The sequence below is a fragment of the Larimichthys crocea genome, chromosome I, assembly GCF_000972845.2.
Source record: "Larimichthys crocea isolate SSNF chromosome I, L_crocea_2.0, whole genome shotgun sequence".
NCBI lineage: Eukaryota > Metazoa > Chordata > Actinopteri > Sciaenidae > Larimichthys > Larimichthys crocea.
The window spans coordinates 29,586,033-29,610,947 of NC_040011.1; the positions used below are offsets into that span (position 1 = coordinate 29,586,033).

At 40.3% G+C, this 24,915-nt stretch overlaps 3 protein-coding genes across 4 annotated transcripts; 1 reads left to right on the forward strand and 2 right to left on the reverse strand.

Moving 5' to 3' along the window:
- Positions 1 to 2,819: 2,819 nt before the first annotated feature.
- eef1g (eukaryotic translation elongation factor 1 gamma) lies at positions 2,820 to 9,343 on the reverse strand. Its single transcript, XM_027279539.1, has 10 exons — positions 9,202 to 9,343; positions 8,218 to 8,376; positions 7,892 to 7,955; positions 6,956 to 7,098; positions 6,615 to 6,758; positions 6,359 to 6,488; positions 5,717 to 5,933; positions 4,568 to 4,740; positions 3,693 to 3,817; positions 2,820 to 3,177 (listed from the first exon to the last, which is right to left on the reverse strand). Exons 1-10 carry the CDS (start codon positions 9,211 to 9,213, stop codon positions 3,019 to 3,021), a joined length of 1,326 nt encoding a protein of 441 aa, XP_027135340.1. The 5' UTR covers positions 9,214 to 9,343; the 3' UTR covers positions 2,820 to 3,018.
- A 100-nt stretch (positions 9,344 to 9,443) lies between these two features.
- Positions 9,444 to 13,068, reverse strand: polr2g (RNA polymerase II subunit G). Its single transcript, XM_010732146.3, has 8 exons — positions 12,906 to 13,068; positions 12,559 to 12,668; positions 11,193 to 11,352; positions 10,802 to 10,852; positions 10,556 to 10,621; positions 10,214 to 10,285; positions 10,006 to 10,039; positions 9,444 to 9,819 (listed from the first exon to the last, which is right to left on the reverse strand). Exons 1-8 carry the CDS (start codon positions 12,915 to 12,917, stop codon positions 9,806 to 9,808), a joined length of 519 nt encoding a protein of 172 aa, XP_010730448.1. The 5' UTR covers positions 12,918 to 13,068; the 3' UTR covers positions 9,444 to 9,805.
- A 662-nt stretch (positions 13,069 to 13,730) lies between these two features.
- On the forward strand, positions 13,731 to 17,562 carry si:ch211-175m2.5 (hypothetical protein). 2 transcript variants are annotated; one of them, XM_027279545.1, is made up of 6 exons: positions 13,731 to 13,869; positions 14,092 to 14,228; positions 14,321 to 14,497; positions 14,578 to 14,677; positions 16,123 to 16,253; positions 16,577 to 17,562. In XM_027279545.1, exons 2-6 carry the CDS (start codon positions 14,175 to 14,177, stop codon positions 16,847 to 16,849), a joined length of 735 nt encoding a protein of 244 aa, XP_027135346.1. In that variant the 5' UTR covers positions 13,731 to 13,869; positions 14,092 to 14,174; the 3' UTR covers positions 16,850 to 17,562. The 2 variants fall into 2 exon arrangements, with proteins under 2 accessions (XP_027135346.1, XP_010730449.2); XM_010732147.3 differs by lacking the exon at positions 13,731 to 13,869 and having other exon boundaries at positions 13,876 to 14,228.
- The last annotated feature ends 7,353 nt before the right edge of the window (positions 17,563 to 24,915 follow it).

A 24,915-nucleotide genomic window follows, 5' to 3' on the forward strand; every position in this document is an offset into this window, starting at 1 on the left:
TTAAGTGCTGACTAAGGACCCATTTTCCTGCCCCATTCCTTTTACTCAAGTTCATTGTGTGTGTGTATGTGTGTCAAGCAAGCCCAACCCCAGACTATAGTCTAAGGAAAACTCCATAAAACACTGAGGGTGGGACTGTATATGTGCGGTGTGTCGTTCCCGCACTGAGACGCCCCTATGACCGACTGACAATTCATACACATGCTTCCATTAGCCTCTAAGACCAGACACTCTAGCAGAGCTATAAACATGTCTAAAGAGGAAGAAAATAGTTATTTAAAGACTTTGCGGCCACGGCTACGTCCTAAAAAAAAACCCTGCTCATTCTGCTGTCTAATTATAACTGTCTCATTCTAGTAATCAAAATGCTAAGCCATAGGAGAGGAACTTCTTCAGCAATCTGCAGCGTACTGACGTTCTTAAACAAAAACTCTGTTGGATTTTAGTCTCGGACTCCCCAGCGTTAGCTCTCCACTCCACTGTTCCAAGCCCCCCACTGACTGCCTCACTCTTTTCCAGATGTGTGTCTTGCACCACCAGATGCTCAGCACATGCATACCATGCCTTAAGCTCTTACAGAGGGGCTGACAGCCACACAGGGACCTTGTGTGGTGAAACAATACAGCCTCTCTCTGTGTTCCTCCCTCGATAGCACTCCTCACTGCTGCAACTGCTTTTAAGAACACCCCTCATCACCACCACCACCACCACCCTCCCTTCCTCATGCGTGAACATAGCAAAATGTCCAGAGAGCAGGGACAGGGAGAGAGGAAGGAAAAAGAAGTAGTGAGTGTGTGGCCAAGAGAGAAATAAAGACCAGGGGGGGAGGAAGGTTGGCAGGGCTGGAAGAGAAAATGTTGCTGTTGGCATAAGTCTGCGTATTGTTCTTGTGGCTTGCTTTAGTTTAGTTTTTTAACTCTGAAGTTACTAAACACAAATAAGGACCAGGATATTGTATGGATTTGATATTGCAGTCACTGCAAAAGGAAGCTTGCTTCAAGCACGTTAACACTGTGTGTGTTCTCACATTCATTTTTACATATGATTGCATGATGAAAAGGGTTTTGTAACACCACTCCTTCAGCAATCGAAGGGTTAGTTTGTAGCGCCGTTGTAGCTGCTGCGATGCTATGGGTGAACTTGGAGTTATTTGCTCAAGTTACAGCCCTCTTCCACCACGATCCACAGGATGGGTGAGTCATGTGTTCAAGGACTTGAGCTGTTGTGGGAACATTTCCATTTTCTGATTTCCATGAGACCACAGAACAAACTAAAATGGCCTCCCTGATTCAACACTATGATGGAAGATGGTTGCGCCAAAATGATCTTGAATCACACTTAGTAAGTCGGAAAAAATGACTCACTCCAGGATGAGATTCATTCCTTCTGCATCTCTTGTGTGTGTGAGTATGTGTCAGAGAGAAAAAGAGATCCACCCAAAAACTTCAACTTTCAAATTTTACATATTCAGTGATTAAACTACTGTTGACTGTGCATCACTGAACATCTTAAAACTGACATACAAAGATGATGTGAATTCACAGTATGAATAAAAACAAACTAAATTCATTATATGGGTTGCTCCAGGTGCTCTATCTTACCAGCAGCTACTGTAGTCATAAAAAGAAGTGAAAGCATAAGCCAGCCTGCAGGTGTGGAACAGTCAACAATAAATTATCAGAAGTGTTGGGCGTGTCCGATTAAAAAAAAAAAAAGCTTTGTTGTCACAGTCAATAGTTTTTGCCTAGAGGTTCAAAAACATTTTCCTCAATTATTAGAACATCTATGCATGTATGCAGACTATACATGGTTTATGAATAAAAAAATGTCTTCTTTAATGATACCAACTTGCAGAAGTACTATCTGAAACACTTCATTTCTGCATTTTAATAGGGTGTGGTCAAACCACATCATTTTTATGTCTGTCGCAAATGATAAATTATCAGATAGTATGCTTTTACAGCATACTGTATGTTTGTACATACTTTCAAAGAATGACATTTTAAGTAAAAGGGGATCAGCACTCGCTTCACTTGTGTTAAATATACATGCAAGAGAAAAAGAGGTGGTTTTTGGGTCATATTTAACAAAGCTTAACATTTTTGTCTGTTAATCTAAAAGGAAAGTTTTTTGTTAATGACCTTTGGCCTTGTAGATGACATTTTAATAGACATCCCAAAAGATTTTATCCAGGCCTGCTCTCCTTTAAACACAGACATCAAAACAAGAACCCATAGTTTAAAGTTTAAAACATTCTCTTCTTAGTTTGAGCAGACCGCAGACCTCTGCCTAGTCATTTTCTCTTTGTTGGACGCTCTATTCAACGAGCTTAACCACTTTCCACATGGCAGGTCTTTGCCTGCCCTCTGCTGGGATAAAAAGGGGACATTGTAGCATTAGCTGAATCTACAGCCAATGGACAGCTCCGCTCAGGACTAATTCAAATGTTCCGAAACGGAAACGTTTCCCAATAGCAACCGTCTAGTATCTTCTACCGTGAGTCAAATATGACAGTAATTCAATACCAACCTTAAAATAACAACCTCTTGGTGAGAATGGCAATATTACAACCACACCCAGACTCACCTCTGGGTGTAGTTGCCACAGCACTATACAACCAGGACAATCAAGTGTCACACGTGTGTAAGACTAACCCTTTTAAAAAAATAAAAATTAGTTGTTGTATTTCTCTGCAAGTTTATTAATTGTGGAGTGCACAGAATGGTTCACTTTGTCTTTTCTCTGAGGAAATAAAATTGCACATGGGTTACCACCACTCCAAAACACAAAACTCTAAAACAAACTCTAGAAGACATAGATGGCATTGTGGAAAATGCTTTATTTCGCAGGTCAAACAAAAAAAACACCAGTTTGGGGCCACAGACAAAATTCACTCTCGTCTTCAAACAATGTCATTTCCGAGTCATTCTTGCAGTAAGGTAAGCACGTGGTGGCTGAAAGGTCCCTAGATTTTAAGTGCTGGAAAGCATAAGCGCAGAGTGCTTTCCCAGTGTCCTCTCACTTGAAGATCTTGCCCTGGTTGAAGGCTTTGCCCACATGCTTGAATTCTCCCTCCCAGCTGAAGTACTCCTTTACCATGGTCTTGCACTCCTCGCTGTCTGGATCCAGCTTGCGCCAGTCGTATGACTCGTAGTCGATCTGCCAGTCTGGACTCAGCTAGGAGAGGAATAAAACAATTTAGTTATTTAATGTGAATGAATGTTTAAGCAAATGATTATGTACCACCACAACTGATTATCACATTAAAAAGACTTGAGTGGAGAATACTTGGACCATCAGTGTGTGCATCGAAATGCAGATAAGGAAAGCTGGAACATGTATCCTTATTAAAAGAACGTCAAATTTGAAAAACAGTTTCCCACTCACTGCACCTATTACACAACTTTTTTGAAAATCAATTTTAAATCTCCAGCTTTGATATAGTTGTGCCCATAGCATGAACCAGCCTTTTTCTCACTAAAACAGAGACGACTGGGATGAATATGGTCTCAAGTTTCTCTTCCCCTGTCAGATTAAGACTTGGTGCCATGAATGGACACTGCCTTGCCCAAAGACAGGGGACCATCCACTAACCAAGACAAACAAAAACATTTGTCTTTCCTGTCAAACAGGTAGTAAGTGTCCAAGGTTGTAGAAGTCAAAACATTTGTGTTACCATTTTAAATACTTACAGTGAAGGCCAGGTCCTGTCCTCTGAAGATCCAGATAGCAGAGATGCTGCTGTTGTTGTTGGTGCCAAACAAGATGGCACTGGCAAAGGCGTTCTTTCTGAGCTTATCTAGGCGCTGGAACATACCTGTCAACAACATAGAGGGCTAAGAGCGTGCACATCTCAAGTTAACACAACCAGAAAGTTACAATCAGATTGTCCAGATTGCGTGTTTATCCCTGTTAAAAAAAAAGGCAGATATTTACAGATATAGCCCACCTGTGGGGTAGTCATGTCTTAAAATATTCTAGAAACCCAAGTCTCAGTCTTTCTATTGTGCCCATAGCATGAACCAGCCTTTTACTCACTAAAACAGAGATGACTGGGATGAATATGGTCTCAAGTTTCTCTTCCCCTGTCAGATTAAGACTCTGTGCCATGATTGGACACTGCCTTGCCCAAAGACAGGGGAACATCTGCAACTTCTGGTTTAAGAAAATTGTTTTAAAATGTAATTATTCCCAAGGCGAACACTTGCTTGAGCAACAAACCTTTATTTATCCTTAGCTATGCATTGTCTGAAAATGATCTTTTGATTTTTTTTTAAGGCCAATAAACTTTGTCCTAAAAGCCTACAAACTCAATAGTGGGGTGGGGTGAATCTTGCAGGTCTTTAGACCATGGGAACCAACATGAACAAATCAAGGACATTTATGCAAACACATGAACCAGGAATACCCTATATATGAAGGCCCAATGACAAAGTCACTTTCAGCACAAAAATAAAACCCACACACTAAATGTGCCTTTACAAGAGGACTTCTACAGTACATGAGCCCTGAAGTCATTCTTTCATATATCAAGGGGTTGGGAAAAGTGGCAGCTGCAGAGTCTTACCTGCGATAAGGTTGCAGCTCATGAAGGTAAGTGTAAGCTCATCGGGGAATTTGTACTGGCCATACCAGATTGAGTAACCCTCACGGTCAAAGTGCTCCCAGAAGTAGGGAAGAGCTACTGCCAGGGTGTCCTCATTGGAATACTTTCTCTTGAACTCATCCATGACAAATGCACTGAAAAGATAAGGGAGATTGTCAGGTCATACACAGTCTGTATGTGTAGTGGAGAGAAAGTATAAAAAGTGACACTACTAGACATGCATTTTTTTATTCAAATCTAGCCTCTTTATCCCAGAAAACCAACTTGACCCCTGACTTTTTGTATGGAAGAAGAAAAAAAACAAGCTATCCCTTCTCAGAGATTGGAATTTGTGCCCATAGCATGAACCAGCCTTTTTCTCACTAAAACAGAGATGACTGGGATGAATATGGTCTCAAGTTTCTCTTCCCCTGTCAGATTAAGACTTGGTGCCATGATTGGACACTGCCTTGCCCAAAGACAGGGGAATGATGGTTTGTCTCCAAAGACAAGGGCTTTGCAAGAGATGTTTAGACTCGTTGATGGTTCCAAATTGTCCAGTCTATTGAAATTGTATGCCTCCAAGTGTAATCAATATCCACATGTTTTTCTGACAGTTGCACATTTCAAAACAATGGCATTAAAAAATATATATCTATACTACTGGAAACTTGCAACAAGAGTCATGTTGGAGAGGAAGGAACAGTGTACGGCAATGCTAGTTGTAATGTCTAAAATTATGTCAAGCAAGGGGTAGAAGCATCAACATGTGGGTAGAGTGTCAAATAAATGGCAATCCTGCAATTTAAGCCCAGGCGCTGCTGCTGCTTCCTAACATGGCAGCATGTCACCAAGGGTATCAATCTTTAAGATTAGCATCAGACACGAGAGCTTAACATTTCTCATTTCACATTATAACAGATTGTTGCTACAGCCTGCTCTCAGGCCATCCAGTCCCAAACTAAAGAGTTTAGGAGTGGAGCGTTTGCACACCTGAGTCACGTGCATGCCTTTTTTTCCTATGTCCATGTCTACACAGTTAAGGTTGTGAGAAAAGAGTTGTGTTGACACTGAAAACCTGCATATCTAGTAATCTGTAAGTGGTAGAAAACGATATAAAGAACTTTCTACCTCTTTGGCAGGTGTGCAAAGGGGTCCTTGGCTTTGGGCTCAGCAGCCAAAGCAGCATCACTTTCATCCATTTCCTCTTCTGGGGCGGGTTTCTTCTCTTCCTTTTTCTTTTCCTTTTCCTTTTCCTTCTTCTCCTGGGGCTTGGCTGCCTCTTTTGGTGCCTTCTCTTTCTTAGCAGGGGTCTCTTTCTTGGGCTGCATCTCAGAAAACTTCTTGGCTGGAGAAACAGAACAAAATAAAAGACGACATGTTTTCTGTTAAACGTTCCATGTTCAGACTTGTTTGTTTCTTACTCAAGGACACTCTCTGGCTAGAACAATTGTGGAATATTTCAAGTAATTTAACAGGGGAATTCTGTCCCAAAAGTAATTCAGTGTCTTATTTTAACACTGACAAAACACACAAATAAACTTGTGCAATCAGTATTTATCAAATGACATCTTTTAACTTATCTACAACATAAGCTATTGTTTAAACTATTCAGGGCATGCAGCAGACCTTGATAAGTTTAAAAATAACCACGTAATTTGCACAGCTATCCAATTACATATGCTTTTAGACACTGCAGTTGCTCGCTTCCTCCAGCAGACAGCCACATGCTTTGTGTGCGCCTTCTGATCTAATTGTAGTAGAGTAACTCACCGTCAAACTGGGCCATCTTTTCACACAGCTTAACCTCGCCAAGCACAGCCTTGAATTGGGGCTGGTTGACACAGGTGACAAACCAGCGAGTCACGTTGGAGTATGGCTGACGGAAAGAAGGCTCAAGGACCTACAGGGGGACACAGACATAAGGGTCTTCTTCAGAGCACTTTCACTCAATCATTAGAGTTCAAAAGGGGTGAAGTAGAAGTATCAAAATGAATGAACAGAGTGCGTAGCTGTGTGTATATCAAACCTGTTTGTAGAGCCAGAGCATGGAGCAGGCCACAGTGATGTCAGCAAGGCTGACCCTCTCTCCTACCAGGAAAGTACGGGTGTTCAGGTGCTGGTTCAGCACAGTAAGGGCCCTCTTCACGTCCTCCTTGGCCTGCTCTGTGGCCTAGACAGACCCAGACAGAAGAATGACTATGCAGGATTACACAATATATAAAAAGCCATCTACTACATGGTCAAGTGCCAGGTCTCGACTACAGGACGTTACACTGTGGCCAACTGAAACTGGCACAGACCTTCTGCCACAGCTACCAAATAATACTTAAAGTCTTTAGCTTGACCAGAAAATGCTGAGCTGCAAACCTGTTTGTTGAACTGCATGATTCCCAGAGTGGGGAAGACCCATGCGCTGGCTGGAGGGATGATCTCTGAGTCAGCGAAGCTCACCCACTGCAGCACCTGGGCTGCGGCCTGGGGAGTGGCACCACGCAGGGCATCATTGCTCACTGTAGTTGAAAGGTAGAAAGTGTTTTAAGAAACAGAATCAATGCTTTCATAAAATTTTACATTTTGTGCGCAGAGTGCACCCAAAGAGTTGCATTAGTATTCATGTATTCCCTTTAAATGCATGTACAGAAAAGCAGTTAGTCAGTGTAGACAAGTTAAAGTCTGACATGATGCTCTGCTCAGTGAAATAACACTCAACTTGTCCATCAGGTATAACAACTAATGGTCCCATGTAATGCACATGCTGACATTTAGTTTCTGCACACCTAAATGAAACTGACAGTTTTCTCAAGAATCAATTTCTGCTTTAAAAAAAAATAAAACCTACTGCATTAGAAATTGTTAACTGATTTTAAGTTTCCACCAGAAATTTTAGACCTGTGGAAAACATGATGGGGTCAAAGAAGGGCCCAAACAAAAACACCTTTACAGTAGTCCTGTCTTACAGTAACATAACATGTGCCCATAGCATGAACCAGCCTTTTTCTCACTAAAACAGAGATGACTGGGATGAATATGGTCTCAAGTTTCTCTTCCCCTGTCAGATTAAGACTTGGTGCCATGAAGGACACTGCCTTGCCCAAAGACAGGGGACCAGCTGCTGCTTCCCCCAAACAGAGGGGGATGACTCCCGACTGACATCACAACAAGTGTTCGGAGAGAAACTGTCCAATAAACCTAGCAGCATTTCACATTTACTCTACTTCATTCAAGACTTTAAACTATAAATATTGACATTTTATAGTGCATAACACATTTAAGTTACAAGTTAATAGTAAATATAAGACTTACAGAAGTGAGCAATGGCATTACTCTCAAACAGACAGAAGCCGTCATCTCCCTGGTACGCAGGTACCTAAAAACAATGGCAGAATTTAAGAACTGTGCCACCACGCCAAAAAACTTATAGCGAGATTCAATTAGTTAAGTGCATGATGAGATGAACTGTGGTGTAGTCGTTTCAGCCCTACTTAAGTGACATTTGATAACTGGTTCTTAACACTTGCAGTAACTCTGCATTTCATTGGACAGTAAACCAAGAGAGACGCTCCAAGCCAGGCATAACTACACCACTGGAGCAACACCATAAAAACTTAAACTCAGCCACTTGCACTAACCTTGCCCAGAGGGAAGTTGTTGAGGAAGGCAGGAGTACGGTTTGTCTGCCCGAAGGTGAAGGCAGGGGGGTTGCTGGCCAATTTGAGGCGAGCACCGCTGTACTGGGCTGCGATCTGGGCCTTGAAGGCCCTCCAGTTCTCTGGGTACGTGTACAGGGTCTGAAAAGAGACGACAGAGCAATGAATATAAATGTACATGTGTCACAATGTAGCTAATAAAAAAAAAGTTCTTAAAGCAGTAGGTCACTAAAAGCTAAAACACGTCATCTAACTGCGCTGTAGTGCAGCTGCCTCTTTAAAATACACCATGACATGTCCGGAAAAAGACGAATAAAGCCGAACCGCCACTTCAAGTGAGATAAACCTGGTCTTGTAGTATTCCTGACCCCAGTTCATGATGCTACCTAAGTCAGGATGCTCACCCATTTAAAACATACTGGACAGGAAATAGGAGCAAGATGAAGCTGGAGAGTTGTTGCATAAAAACAGCTGAACGTCCCTCTTTAAAAAAAAGCTGTTGTTATTTTCACGTGGCTTTTAGCTTCCTTTAAATGCTAACTGTTAGCCACCGCTGCCGACCAGCCAAGCAGTCTTTTAGTTTACATCGTTTCAGACCTTTAAGTCAAATACGCGTGAGCCTCGTTACATGGCGGAGTGGATACAAGCACCAACGTTGATATAAAACATGAGGAAGTTTCCACAGCTTGATAACAGCCATGGTAACGTGGCACAAGCCTGGGCCGGGGAGATGGGCGTCATTCAGTGCCAATGCTACGTCAGTGTAGCAAGAGCTAACCTCAGTTACAACCAACACTGAATGAAATCCGTTGTAAATAAACCCAAAAACAGCTACCTAACAGACCAGGGGCATCGTTTACGGGTAAATGTGCTCAGTAAGTGTGAAGATGGGCTTGATTTAAGGCGGATTGCGCCAGGAAAGTAAAAAGAAAGCGCCATAGCCGGCCCACTCTCCATCTTACTCACCCCTGCCGCCATCTTCAGGACGAGAGAAAGAAAGAACGAGGGCGCGCTGACGTATTTACGGCCACAAGACGTGCGCGCCCTTTAAAAATTTCCGCGTTCACGTTTGGCCTCGTCTTTTGTGCTGACCGGGTGATGCTTCTGCAGCTGTGCATCAAGTCACTTAGCACGTAAATAAAGATCAAATCAAGGCTCTGAAAGAATTAACATGCTGTAACATTTAAAAACAGAAACATATGCACAGGTAAGAGCAAATAAAAAATACTTTATTACAGTCCATGTACAAAAAAAAAAAAAAAAACAGTTGAGGTGGAAATTATAAATTCATCATGAAAGAAACTAAATTAATAATACCGGTTACTTCGGCATTGTATGCCATCTTGCTGTAAATTAAGCCTGGCTACAAATTTTCTTTGAATCTTACACCAGCTCCAATACAAAACAAGAAATGCATGCTGTGCAGCTTTATGAAATGGCAAAGATATGGGGATTCCCCACCCGCCAGCATACCTTATCAATCAGTGTAGAAAAATATTCATTGTAACAAAGGAATGACTAGACTACTACATAAAATGTCCCATGTGAAAGGTGCTCCGTCTGGGGCGAATCAGCTCACAAGACCTGGAAATGGGGTACAGAAGGCAAGTTCAACAATCATGCATGAAACTTTAAAACTCAAATTAAAGCAATTTTGTTTATCATGCAGAATAATTTAACATTAAACAAATCTATGTATGAGATTTTATTAATTCATGCATGTCCAACAAACACATCTATCTATACAAGAATGTTCGGTGTAATACTTACCCAGATAATCATCCATGAGAGACCCGATGGCAAACTGGAAAACAAGGGAAAAGCCCATTTTTAACTTACTGTGAATTAGTGACTACTACAATACCTATTGTGTAACACCACAGATTTAATGACACTTTTTCTTATTGCTTTTGCCTATGATGAGGTAAAATATATGGCCCTTGTTTAGATGAACAAGAAGAAGCAAGAAAACACTTACAATGTCATTCTTGTCCACTCTTGTTCCCACAATCTTTAGGCGGATCTCGTCATCTTGCTGGATTACAATGTCCTTGAAAATAAGAGAAGAAACCATCCTTAGATACAAAACTCTCACTCAGCAACAGTACCATGGCAGGAAAAAGCTACTTTGCATACAGAACGTATGATGTTATACTTTATGTTCCAATGTGGCTTTCTTAGATTTCCTAGATTTAACTGGATTACACTCAATTTTAAAAACTGTCAAAGTCTAAGCAAAGAAATGATTTGGTAACATCATATTTACTTCATTGAACACACACTGCAGCTGGTAATATAAAATAACAATGGATTTTCTCACCTCATCGACTGTCTTATAACAAGGAGGGTTAGAGTTGGGATCAAACTCCATTTCTGAGGGGATAGACTGCAAAAACAAAGTTTCTTGTGAGATAAAAATAATAGAAATCAAAAAGTGTATTAAAGGCCAACCAATTCAGTCATCTACACAGACATGCAAGAAGTAAATAAACACCTTTCATTTGAATTTGAATGAAGGTGTCTATTTACTTCTTGCATATCTGTGTTAAAAGTTAAAATGACTCACATGGCGTGAGATGAAGCAAGACATGGGACCAATTTCTGTGAACAATCCAACCTGTAAGAAACAGAAAAATAAAATTTACATATGGCCCGACAGAAAAATGTCCATTTCATCACTTCATAAACACATCGGACTCTACAGAGGTACAGAAGCACGTGATTAATTGAAATACATATGTAAACCTGAGTGTTAATCATTCAAATAACCAGTTATACTGATGGTTACAATACATTTAGATTTTTCTGAAGGAGATGGTAGCAGTGCAGTGTCAAGATGGTGTATTATCACATCATCCAGAGGACTGAGGGAAGGTTGGTAGTGGCGAGCTTTAGAGACAGACTGCAGATGGAAATAATAGGTCATATTTCATATGTCCTTATCACATAACCCTCACCTTGTTGACCTGAGTGACCACAGCATCCACCACTTCTCCTTTGAATGGGCGGAACACAATGGCCTTGTACTTCACTGGATAGAGGACAAACCCTCTTCCTGGCTGGATTACACCTGCACCAATGTTGTCAATGGTGGTGACTGCGATGACAAAGCCATACCTGAAGGGGAAACATAAATAAATGAATAACATATATATGCTAAGCGTTTTCTTGAAAGACTATGACTGGAGGGGCAGAACAACCTTACAATCAGTTCTTATGTGTTTTCGCAAAACTCTGTTTCAGGCACTAGGTCATAAATCTAAAAGATTCAAAGTGACTAAAGTTAAGATTAAGTTTTCAAAACCTATTTAACATAACAGTTCTCAAATAGCACAGATAATCCAAAGGCAAATCCACATTTTGGACTTTATCTCCAATGAAGGAGAGGGAAGTGCCTATCTGTTTATTGCTGCCTCTTCCTCTGAAGACCCTCAGTTAAGCCAGTGGCTTTGGGGTTCACAGACTTCAGTAGTTCTTCAGGTTCTGTGACGTAATTGCACATCAGAATCACTCTATTGGCCAGGTGTGTGTACACACATTCCAGTTCACTGTGCTCTCAATTGTACATAAAGGTAGAAACATACAGTTTAACAAGGTGTTGTGGAGAAACTGCTGAAGTCAAAGGTCAGCGGTGAGGTCAGGAAGGAAGAAAGTGTTCAGGAGCCTCTGATGTCTTACGCTGTAATATTTATTGACGCTTAGCCAAGGAGAATTAGAGACACTCTCAAAGTTCATCAGAAGTGCCTGAGTCGGTCTCACATTCTGCCCAGCTCATCCTGGTGTATAGACTTTAAACCCCAAGATAACACCACAAATACTATACACTCAGAGTTAGTCAAAGAGAATGTTTTTATTCATGCAGGTGTTATTGTCAGCATATTCTAGTCTGGAGACACAGATGTCTGTTTACGCAGATTGGAACGTCAACAACAAGCTATCTATTATGTCTATGAAGGCAGCAACAGGTCTCTTCGACCACCACAGTGTTGAGACAGACTGGCACCTACTGTTCCCAACCAAAGCCAAACAACTAATACTGCTGAGGACCTCAAGGCCCACACGTGACTTCGTGTAACCTAAGGATAGAAAATTCCATAACACAAGGAACATAAAACATAACTATACACATTTAAAAGATTATATATATATGTGTGCATCTATCTAGACATTGTAAACTGGATAAAGGACTGGTGATGGTGCAATGGTGCAGGTGATGGTGTTCTGTACATGAGGTTGGTGGATATGCCAGTATATACATATACATATACATATACATATACATATACATATACATATACATAAATTAATATTGCAGCCACTCACTTGCCGGTGCAGGTGCCCTCCACCTCTGTGAACAGCTTCTGTTTCACGGTGTTGAGCAGGTTAGGACCAAAATACCTCGGGTGGAGTAAGATTTCATGCTCCAAAGAAATCTGTCCACACAAAAATACATGCGTCACAAGACAGCGGAACAAGGGTTTAAAGTTACTGTGAAGGTAACAACGAGAAAAGAAGCCCTGGTGGTGTGTCTGAAGAGATATAAAATAAATACAGCTTTGTTGTAGTTCAGCTACATTCGCCATGCTAACCAAGCTGCTATCGCGCTGACACATTAGAAAACACACAGCTGAGCTTAACCGGCTCACACACGGACAGTAACACACACTCACATGGTAAAACATTTCTGTTCAGTCCGTATCCGCTGATTTTCCTTCTTTTGATGAATTATCCAAAAATCGTTTGTCACTTTATGAATTAAAACCTGCCTGTCTGTCGCTCGCTCGCTCGCAACTAAACCATTTCCGGGTCATGAGTCTTTTGTTGCCCTGGTTTCTGTCTCTCAGGAAACGCTATGGCAGGTATGTCCAAAGTCTGGCCCGGGGGGCCAATCGCGGCCTGCGGACAGAGCTCATGCGGCCCGAAGCTTCATTTTTATTATAACATTATTTATGGGCTGCTAGGATTGTCAGATACTGTATGGCTGGCAGATCTGGCTTTTTTGTTTGACATAACGTCAACCTCTAAGGAGATAACTGCTGCTGTACGTGTAGATGTGACACAAAATATTATTTTCTGAATGATTTTGTTAAAGACAAGAGCAAGAGTGACACGTTTCAAACTTAAATGTTAACAGACTTTGCATTACTCGTAATATGTCATGAGGTTCAGATTTGCATCAACTTCATGCAAGTTTAACATATTTTAACATATTCCACACAATTTATTCTGTTATCTGACTTCAGATGTTTGGTTTTTAGATTTGTTCACGCCTGATTGGCTTAGATTTAGTGACAATGCCATTAAAAAAAAAAAAAGATAACTCTGACAATGAAAATAAAATTTAAAAAGTGCATTTTCATTTTTTTAAATGTTAGTACTGGCCTCTGGGCATCTTCACATTGTCAAATCTGGCCCTTTTTAAAAGCACTAACTTCAACCATAAATGAATCAAACCATTTATCTTGTTGCATAGTAAACAGGCATAAACGCTCCACGCAAACCACGCAAACCACGCAAACACTGTCCTCCACGTCACGCACAGCCTGACCTCTGGCGGTGAGGAGGGACAGCAGCGGCGGGCGGGGACAGAGCAGGCGTGACTCAATACTGCTCTGTGATTGGTTGGTTTGACTGGTACGTTAACATCTGACACAACGAGGATTTTTAACAACACAGGAGATTATGTTGTTTACGGTGTCATGAACATTATAATATATATAACGACAGCCTGCGTTAATATTCTGTTATAACTTACCGCGTTTATCACTGACGTTAATATTAATTGCACAACAGAAGCAGGTGACTGAAAGTTGGAAAGAGCGGTCGCATTATTTTTGTTTACTATATTTGCAAAAGTAAGTCGCAGTTCCTTAATCATTGTGGAAACACTGGGAACCATCAGACTGCTGCTGCTCTCCTCCACTTTCCAGCTGACTGACATGGCGAGTAAACTCGTCTCGAAGTTATTTCGTCCCCATGTGTTCACACAGCTTGTAAGTTGTCGAATACGTTTCTACTTTTTTTTGTCATTTCTTAAGATTTCTGTTTCTGTGTGACGCATGTGACGCTCCTCTCCTCGTCCCAGGCGTCTCCCCGGTCGGGTTGCATGTTTCGGGGGAAAGCTGCGGCGGCCGTGGCGGTGGTGGGGACCAGGCATTCCTCCAGCGATCCGCCACCAGAGAAAATCAGTCGCTATCCGATCCCTTACAGGAAAGACCTTCCCTATGATATAGTGGAGCTTATGGAGGAAGTTGAGTCAAAGGTAAAAATGAGGCATTAACTCTCCTGCACATTACCACAATTCTGATATTAATGTGTGTTAAACTTCATGTTTCCTTACAGGGAGGCTTTTTGCCCAATGTCTTCAAAGTCCTCTCTCATAGACCAGCAGAGTTCAGAGCCTTCTTCGCTTACTACAATGAACTCATGAACAAAGAGACAGGTGTGTATATGTTGTTGTGCATCCTCAGTTCCTTTCCTCGCCCCCTTCTCCTTGCACCCTCCCACCTGTGATGCAAACAGGGGTGGTGAAATAAATTCTTGGCTTCTTTAGGATAGTGCCTGAAGCAGTATTAACATGTAATTCTCTCTCTGGGTCCAATAAATCACTTACACTTAAGCACTTTAGCACCCCTGGTTAGTGGCTGCATGCTCAGACGACACATCATCCATCACTTGAAAAAGCAAAGATGTCATTTGTCATTTTTTGTAGACTCTTATTTTCATTTCATTATTGCTGGTGTGTTGCATTTAATGGCCGTTGGGGAATGGGAAACCTCTTTTGGAGTGCAGGTGTTACATGAGGAGGATCCATGTCAGTTGACGATCAAACGGTGGCAGGTAGTGTGGCTGATGCTGTGGTTAATAAAGTCTGGTTAAACAGGGTAAAGAACAGTGCTGGTGTCTGTGCCAAGCTTGTGAGGACTGAAAGGTTCCCAAATTTGTTTGCAAGCTGGCAATACTATTGACAGGTAGGATTAGATTGCATCAATATAGTGTGAGGGCCACAATTTAACAGACATAGGACACATTGGGCATTGGGTTTTTTTGTTGTTTTGTAATTTATTTCATGGAGCTTTAAATTTGAATTGCATTCTGTTTTGTTTTTATTTTGTGAAATAAAACTGAACGGGTGTTTAGTTAGCCTTCATGTGAACTGTGACTCATTGACTAAGGAGAAATGTGGCACCTGAGGGTAGCTCAATTATAAACCAGTAGCTTGGAATATGGACAGAGCACCCTCACATTTCAGCCTTTCAGCAATGACTGCTAAAAGAAAAGATGTGATGTGGAACAGAAGCTACCCTGGAGGTGTCCCACTCCACTTCAGCTAATGTTTGACTTTACAAAGTCATATCCAGCTGCGTGTGAATAACCAAACTTTCAATTTCTGTTATATATGCTTAGCCATATTGGTGTTTGTCATTCCACGTCTGAGCATTTACACTTATCACGCTGTCTCTCTTTAACTAAACATTATAAGTTTTGTGTGACATGAGGTTGAGCATGTGTTTTTAGTGTGGTGCCCACTTCTTACATATCAGGTTTACTCATTTACCTGAATAACTTTGTTGACTAAAATTTTGACCAGAGTCTCCTGGTACATGGACTGTTTTTTTTAGATTCTTGTTTATTTACTGTTACACTGTGACCACATCTCCAACCTCCTAACTAAGAATTGTCATATGTAACACAGCAAGCTTACTAAGAACACATCTCAGAAAGTGATGTGTGATTATCTCCACTCTCACTGTGATAAAACCCCACATGGCACTTCATAGTGATAGTGAACAGTGGAGTGTGTTGTACCTTTCACTTTACTGTGGTGTGAATGTGTGTTATATTTTTCCAAATTTTACATTAATTTAATATCTTAATGTCTCCTAGGCCGATTAACCAAGGCAGATCGCGAACTGATTGTAGTGGCGACCAGTATCCACAACAAGTGTCTTTACTGTGTGGTATCCCACAGTGCACTACACCGTATCTACTCCAAGAAACCCACGCTCTCTGATCAGGTATCAATTTGCCTCTACTATGCTTATTGTAGTAGACACTTAGTGTAGTGACAACATGAGTGTGTCTAACACAGTTTGTACAAAATCTTGAAAGTTTGCTTAATGTTAACTGTCATGTTTTCAAGGTTGGTAATATTCTCTGTACTCCTTAAAACAAAGCTTGATTTTCAACATCATCTGGTGTTTCAATCACTCATGGAAACCAAAAATCTTTCAGGATTGAATATGTTGTGTTTTATTTTTTATTTTTTTGGTTTCATCACAGTGAAAAATATTAACACTAAATCACATAAATTACCCTCTCCTTCCCTTCTTTCACCCAGGTCATTGTTAACTATGAGAATGCAGAGCTGTCACCTCGTGAGCGTGCCATTCTAGACTTTGCGATGGCCGTGTGTCGCTGTGACACCATCACAGAGCAGCATTTCAAGTCTTTGGAGGAAGTGGGATTTGACCATGAGGATGCCTGGGACATCGCTGCCATTGCTGCTTTCTTTGCCATGTCCAACCGACTCGCCCACCTCACCGATATGAGGCCAAACTTAGAATTTTATAATATGGGCCGTGTACCACGGGACAAGAGCAAGGACAAGTGAAAAAGGGGGAGAAAAAGTTTAGGTCAAATGTTAAGTGTGTCAGTTATGTTTTTCATTTTGTCCTGTGAACAATCAGAAGTTTTCTTTTGAAATGAGGTGCAATATCCGATCTACAGGTATGCAACCTGACAGCACTTAAATTTGAATATTAACACTGCACTTATTAAGTGTCCTTAGGTCATTTGGTCTGTCTACAGGAGATGAGAGGCATTTAAAATGAGATTTGAAATTGAAACCCTTCGATTACTATCTGTGAAAATTTGGATTTTGTAAAGTTTTATTTGTGATCCCTGAGTGTGCAAATGTATAGCATATGTGTTCATTTAGAGGACTATAAAACGTTAATGAGTTTGAATTTGTGAGATGTGTTTGTTCCTGTCACACATCTATTAGTGACTTAATCTAAATCATTTACCATTGTGTCTGCACTGCAATCATTATGTCTGCTTATTTACCTTCATATTTTGATATTAAGATGGTTATGTTTGTTCGCTGGATGCGTGGTTTGTTATTTCCCTGTTCACCAGTTAAAGGTGCTTTGTGTTATGATGTGTTGCTTAATGCATTTCTACTCTCTCTGCCACCAAGAGGGCAAATAAGTTACTGGCATTGCTTCACAGCAATGTAAGCTTGAGTGCTAAGGGTATAAAGCAAAAACTACTTCTCTAATCCTTGCCTTTGTCTTCTAAATAAAGAAATACATCTTGATAATATGTAAGATTTGACACTTATCTTTCTGACCATACCACTGAGCTTTCTTAATAAAGGGAAGACTTCTCTGGAATAATTGGTTCATAATAAATTGCTGAATCACCACAAGATGGCACCATATCTATACATATTAGAATGGATTATATTTAAACTGCTGAAGATAAAAGGTAAAACATTATTGTGATCTTATACCTCATAAAAGCCCCACGTGTGAGAAACAGTAGCCAAAACAACCCCAGAAAGAGAGCAAAAATATCTCTTCATATGACTCTTATGACATCATGTTTAGGATCATGTGGAAATTTTGACTTTGAATCACCTTTCCTCATTAAAATTCTGTGTGCAGCGCCTTTTCTCCCAAAGTTTATTTTCCTGACAGCCTACTTTTTCTGCTGACATCCCTGTGCTGTCTGTAATCTAAAATGATACAAGTCAAACATGACTCCAGGCATCAGCAGTATATCTACTTCTGTATTTATGTGTGAGTGATGTTAGAGTTACAAATGTTTGGTTGCAAATGAGAGCACATATTCAAATTGTCCTTTTCATGTGCAGTCAAACACTACATTGCTCACTGGAATATTTAGGAGATTTTCACACAGTGTAGTGAATGACCACAACCATGATTTCAATTCAAAAGATCACAAACTGACATGTCGAGTGATGATCTGACTATCTAAAAGTCATCCAAACGGGATATTTACTTCAGTGGAGTGGGACTCTTCAGGCACACACACACTGACCGAGACAATGTTAAATTGTGTGTAAGCAAATCCATTAATGTTAGCAAAGGTCATTTCCTCCTAGGGCTTCTCCTGTCCTGTCCTGTCCTTATCACCCTGATTAAGTATCATATGTCTCAGGATCTGCTCATGTACTATTACAGTTCCTCATTAAGAACAACCCTCCTGACCCCCATGTCTCCTATTAGTATTAAAAGGAGCCTGCCTCCAGACGTGGCTAATTTATGGTATGTGGCTCCCCCTGTCAATCATCTTGTAAATCTTCAGGCCAAAAATAGAACATAATAGAACAGAGTATGACAATTTCAGGCATGTTCTGTTTGTGGTGAGTGACAAGGTTAACAGCTTTCAGTTGAAGGCTTTCACCCATTTCTTATTGTAGTCTGTCTCTGTAGGCTACATTGTCATACAAATCAATAAGATTTTATTTCTGTTGCAAACTGGAAGGGGACTCTGGGGAGGTTTGGCACTGTGTCTTTATTCTCTTGAGGGAGATAAAACAAGTCACGGTGCACACATATCAAATGCACATTAGAAAAGGAGAGTTACTTAAGCAAGCGAGCCCGTGGGTCAAGTGGAAAAATGAAAACTAGTAAAGTAGGCATCATTATGAAGCTTAACCTTCATGTGGATGGGTTTTACTGTAAATTGGAGAGATTTAGCAACAGGTTTACAACCCGAGCAGCAATTACAGTTCTCAGCGTGGATGAGGAAATTACAGCATCTGAAGGGATTCTGCATACAAAATGTGATATTTCAGTAAAACTCGCACTCACTCGCACCACATTAGAGCTATTATATGGAGCATAGAAAAATATGAAAGGACATATTTTAGACTGCTGTATGAATGAAAAGGAATCAAGAGATAATGTGCAAAAGAAAAGACATTCAGTCTCAAATGTCAAGTGAAAAATATGCTTTCAATTATTATGCAATATTTTCAATTAAATTATGACATTTTTTCTTCAAAACAAGCTGGCAGAGTGTATAATCTTTCACATACCTTCTCTTAAACTGACTAGTGCCACAGAAACGTGACTTTATTCCTGTAATTCACCATGCAGTCTTTGATGTTCCTTGCACAGTCTCCAAGCTTCCTACAGTTAGGACTAAGTCAACCTACATAGCTTGAGGAGAGATAAGAAGAGGGAGTTTTTGGAAGAAGTACTTCTCATCTTTTATGCTTCCGCTGGGTGTTCAGGCGAACTTGCCCAATTTAACTTCAAGAAATGTCAGACAATTCTTCAAATTGTTTCACACTTGCAGGGGAGTGGAGCCAGAGTGGGCAGTTACAATGGGAAAAAATGAATTAAAGGAAAAAACGTTGAGTTATGTTCTTCCCCAAAATGAGGTGTTCAGCATTTTCTTTTTATCTTGTTCAAGGTGGTGGTTGAAACTGTTCTCATAATCACTTTTTTGCATGGATATATTACTTGGACATGAGGGCACAAGGTGTGAAATGATGTTGACGATGACTAAATAATCTGGCAGAGGCTGGGAGATTGGGCCAATCTTTTATCATGTGCAGGTTGGTTGGACTATGAGAGGAAGGAAAATCCGCCATCATAACATTTAAGACATCTGAGTTGAAGTTCATGCACACAGAATTGGTTGAAAATGTATTCTGGGAAATTAAATAACTGACTTAAGTAAGATTTGATGAAGCATGAAGAAAGAATATTACATTTGCAAATTCAGGAAATAATCAAATATAGTTGCGGTTACAAATGATTGTATGAGGAAATCTATTTTAAGATAAAGCTTTTTTTTCTCCAACTGAGATGCTCCATTTACACACAAGGGACGCTCTCGCACTTTGTGACTCATTGAGGAGGATGCAAGCAGGCATAAGGGCTGAATTCAAACCAAGCATGCACATATGGGACATTAGCAAATGGACAGACACTAAGATGAGACCATTATCTTCCCTGTTAAAAGTGCATGTGTGCGTGAGCATGCATGTGCATGCAAGTCTGCATATGGACATACTGTTGTGTTAATGTGTGCACCCAGTCATTTACATTCTTCAGCAAAGTGTGTGTGCGTGTGTGTGTTAAATATGTTCTGTGAGCATTTGCAGCTTTGCAAAGGTCATTTGCATTAATTTGGTTTGATGGAATTTCACGTAACAGAGCAGCTAGGCCTACTTGTTCTGGGAGCCTAATCCCTACGGACCCTACACCAGAGATAGAACGTGCAGTCAGTCACACAGCTGTGACACAGACAGGGTGAGTGAAAAACACGCAACAAAGCTTTAAAAATAGGCTGTTGTGAAACAATGCACTCATTTTTGGCGAATATGCATGGGAAAATAAAAAAAATTTTTTAGACTTTGTCATGGCTTCTGTCTGGATTTAGCATATTGTTACACTGATCAATAAAGCCAGGTGTTTGTCAGGTAGGCCTATAATGTTTAACATGTTCACCTGAGTCAGCCTCCATAAGTGCTCGTATTAAAATGCCCTTTAGCTTCACAGCAGAAATAAACATGTTTACAGCCTGGTTCAGGCAACGGTTTTGGTCTCCGTAGCTAATTTTCTCATGTCAACTTTGCGAGGGGTTAATTTTTTTTTAAACACACTTGTCAAAATGATATTTAGGCTTATAGTTGCACATAATTAACAGCGTCGCTGCTTAATTGACAGGTAAGTACCATTACAGATGGCTTATTTGAGCACCCAGGCGTCATTCGGCCCACCTTAGGTCTGCAGATGATCCACGTCTATGCTGATATTTTGATTAACCGATTTCCGGCCTCAAAAGCCAAAAGGATGTCACTCGGGCTCTGTCCATATACTGTTACTGCACTGAACACAAAGAACAGCAAGTACAGACTGGTAAGATAGTCACTAGCTTTGAAGGTATTTAATCACACCTAAGCTCTAGTAGTCGTAGTAAGCTAAAAGGAGAGGGTTTTTGGAAATGTGGTTGTATGAGGTACTTGTGCATAGTCAGTGTTACCTATGGTAGACAGCTCTACTTTGCTAAAAGCCACTCTGGCTCACAGACAAAGGAAGTTCTCAGGTCACCAAATTAACTGCTGCTGAAGACAGAATCTATCTGAAGCTGTAATGCTCTGCACCTACTAGTTGGTCCTGAAAGTTCAGTGACTTATGACTTATGAGTTACTTATCATCCTGACAGCACTGAGTCAAACGCTGATAGACTGCATCTCCACACAGCTGAAGCTCTTTCATGACCCCTCAATAAACCAGTTTAAGAAGTGTTTCAGACTAGACTGTTCCAGACCGATAATCCAAATGCGCATTCACTCAGATTACTTCATGCTTGCGGATTATGAGTCATGCATCATCTCATATTTGCTGCTGAATGAGTTCCTGTCAATGCAGCCATCAAAAGTGTGACCTGCAGCCGATCCGTTAAACTCCTGAGCACACTGAAACTAATAACTTCAATATTAGATGGAAGATTGTTTAAACACTGTGATGTGATGGCATCATTCCCAGAGTAAAGTTCAAAGGCTTCGTTCTGCTTCTCTCTGTTTTTGCAGTGTTATGGTTTCAGATTATGAAACTTGAATCTAAATTGTAGACGTAATACTCTTAATAACAATTTCAGAAATCTACCATCTCTGTGGTTGTCCTTGAAACTTGGCAAGATCACCACTTGGCAGACTTTGTACGTATTTGTAATTGCAGTGCTCATTTGTTTTTGTGTGCCATGAATACGAATATGATTCATATGACTCATTTATTGCTGCCATATCTCTTCAGGGGGGTTTACATGTCTCACATATAAAACTCATGTTTTGGTTCCAGCCTGCAGACGGAGCCGAGTAAATAGTTATTTAGACCTCTGGCCCACAGAGAGGAGGATGGGCTCTGCTCTGTCAGGAAAACCATGAGGAAAGTGAGAACAGATGAGGCTGATGGATGACAGACTCCATACCCAGCCAACCACGCTGCTACTCTCTCATTTGGCGAAGCGTCACATTAACATTCAGGGTGTAACTTTTTCCCACCCACGGAAATGAATCACACCTTATTACAGTAATGAAAGTGTCACGACAGAATTGATTAAATAATTCCTTAATGGATTACTGAAACGGAATAGCAGAGCAAAGACAGCGAAATAGAATACAAAATAGAAAATAGAGACAAATAAGTGAAGAGAACACTTCCGACAATTTCTGAAGTAGTCGTAGAGCCAGGTCACTCGCATGGCTAAAAGAATAAAGCAAACAAATGATCAACAGCCAAACAAAATAGAATAATATGAATAGAAAGTGAGACACCACGGCACTGTTTTGACTGTGATAATGTGTGAAGGTGAGAGACTGTTTAGACGTGAGGACAGGACAGGTGGCTGGACAACTTGCAGGGCAAGGAGGGGAAAGATGGTCATCTGGTGTGGTAGCAGCTTCCAGCAGGGTTGTTTCTCAACTGCATCCCCCAGGGGATTGTGGGAAAGGTGGATTAATTGGGACTGGAATGAGAAAACGTGAAGTGGGAGCAAGAGAGCGACTAAAGGTGGTGATGTCCAGTGCCTCTGCCGCAGAGCTGACATGTTTCTTTGTGTGCTGAGGAAGGAATAGCATTTGGCTGCTGGAGTCCACCAACCAACTGTAAAAACCCACAATCCAACTGCTACACATAAACGCATAGCTTGGTTTTTCTTTTAACTAATAATGCTGGGCCAGCAGTTCAGCAGGCAGAGGTCATGGCCATATTGGATGGTAATAAGACTGAGCCAACCCATAACTTTTTAATGGATTTCATTACTTTCCTGCCCTTTTCTCACTTTGCCCTATAGCCCCTGTGACCTCTGTATGGTTCTGATTTCAAAATGCATTATTAACCATCACAGACAAGAGTTTAATCTGTATCCGCAGAAGAAAAGAAAAGCGTCTTTGTTTTGGCTCATAACTTTTTGATTCCCTGTGAAGTATACATAAGCTGCACACTGGGCTCAGCAGTCTGACCGTTTGACATTCCGTGAACATGCAATCTGGTCTCACTCAGGCCCCCGCCGTGCACAGTGTGTTTGAATCTGTTTATATTGATGGAGTACAAGCATGTTTGTGTGCAAGTTTGCACATGTGTGAGGCCTCCAGACGCCAAGTCTTGCACTTTGCCACATTAGGCTCTAAATCTTCAGATCCACACATGAGAGCCTCCTGTTGCTGGCCTCACATAACAACAACTGTAACAAACACAACAACAACAACAATAAAAACAACACTTGTTTACATGTTGTCATCTCAGAAGCATTTTGACTGTGGAGGTCGGGCTGAATATTTCACGCCTGGCAACTGAGCTGTTCTTCCTCATAGGGGGTTTGCTATGTACACATCTGTTCCAATGGTTTGGTTTCCCCAAGACTGTTATCTAATTTTCAGACATAATATATGACATGTGGGTGACATGAAGGGCAAAAAATTTGCAAATTCTGGAGAAACTTTTCCAGGAGAAAAACAATCTTTTTGCATTTGTTTATAGCAGCATACATAAAAAAGTCAACAAAGACCATTTTCCTCCAGGATTTTTCTTTATTATCACCATAATTTACCCAATATGAAAATACATTTTACAATCTTATAAAACTGTTTATTTCTGTCATACTTTGAGTGTTACTCTAGAAAGAATAGTTTATTTTGACAGTTAAAAAAAAGCCAATCTGTAATGATGTGAAAGAAGGTAATCTTAATATAAGGCATAATATGGTGATTGATGTGATCTTTGATTCATGGGGCGTGTATTTGAATGTGTATATTGTGTTTTATCTGAATAATCGCAAGGGTAAAACTGAGGCAGAACATCTGACTTTTCTCTCATGACAAACTTTGTGTTCAGGTTTGCTACAGTCTTTTAAAGTCAATGTCAGACATGTTTTTACATCTTAAACACAATCCAAAATGTAGTTTTTTGTTAACTATAACTATGTCACTTATTTGATGTAAATTCATGGACTGTCAGTGTTTTTTAAATAATACTTTCTTGTTTTCTATGATTTGTATATATACAGCATTGAGTCATATGCTGTCATAAGATATATGTATAAAATAGTCTTTATTACTATAATGTTATGTTACGTTAGTTTCTCTTTACCAAGATGACACTAGTGTCCTTTCACCTACTTTTGTTCTAACAACAATAATGAAGGTTGCAATGCTGAATTTAATCCATGCCAAATGTGAACTTGTGAAATTTTGACTTAGATTTAACTGGTATTAACTCTACAAAGGAGGTAATGTTTTCAGTCACATTTGTCTGTCTGTTAGTTAAAGCAGATATCAGTAAATTATAAATGTTTATAAAGTTTTGTGTTTATAGTCATTTAGAAAAAAAAAACTTTTGTTTTATGCTATACTATTGTATTTCAAAATGAGAGCCTTCGGTCACTAAATACACACATAAATTTAACATTACTATTCGTAACTATCTAGTCTAACTGGGATTGGGATAAAAGTTTGTTTAAAGTACTGCGTATCCCTTTGCCCATGAGCTGCAGTACTTTAATCTGCTTCCGTCATGGACTGTTTCACTCATTTTTTATTCCCATGCCCATTTAATAAATGATTAAATACTGACACAGTGCAAGAGGCATAACTCAGCACTTTAGTGTCCCTATGAGTATACACACCCACACACA

Bases quoted from the DNA above. Each gene is read 5' to 3' on its own strand.
- eef1g (XM_027279539.1), bottom strand. The intron at 6,759-6,955 runs GTTTGCAGCTCA...GGGTCTGTCTAG, and splicing joins TCATGCAGTTCAACAAACAG to GCCACAGAGCAGGCCAAGGA. The intron at 3,178-3,692 runs GTAAGTATTTAA...TTCCTCTCCTAG, and splicing joins GACAGGACCTGGCCTTCACT to CTGAGTCCAGACTGGCAGAT.
- polr2g (XM_010732146.3), bottom strand. The intron at 11,353-12,558 runs GTGAGTGGCTGC...TTTCCCCTTCAG, and splicing joins GAGGGCACCTGCACCGGCAA to GTATGGCTTTGTCATCGCAG. The intron at 10,040-10,213 runs GTAAGTGTTTTC...CTTGTTTTCCAG, and splicing joins GAGTGGACAAGAATGACATT to TTTGCCATCGGGTCTCTCAT.
- si:ch211-175m2.5 (XM_027279545.1), top strand. From the start codon at position 14,175: ATGGCGAGTAAACTCGTCTCGAAGTTATTTCGTCCCCATGTGTTCACA. The intron at 14,229-14,320 runs GTAAGTTGTCGA...TCCTCGTCCCAG, and splicing joins CCCATGTGTTCACACAGCTT to GCGTCTCCCCGGTCGGGTTG. The intron at 14,678-16,122 runs GTGTGTATATGT...AATGTCTCCTAG, and splicing joins ACTCATGAACAAAGAGACAG to GCCGATTAACCAAGGCAGAT.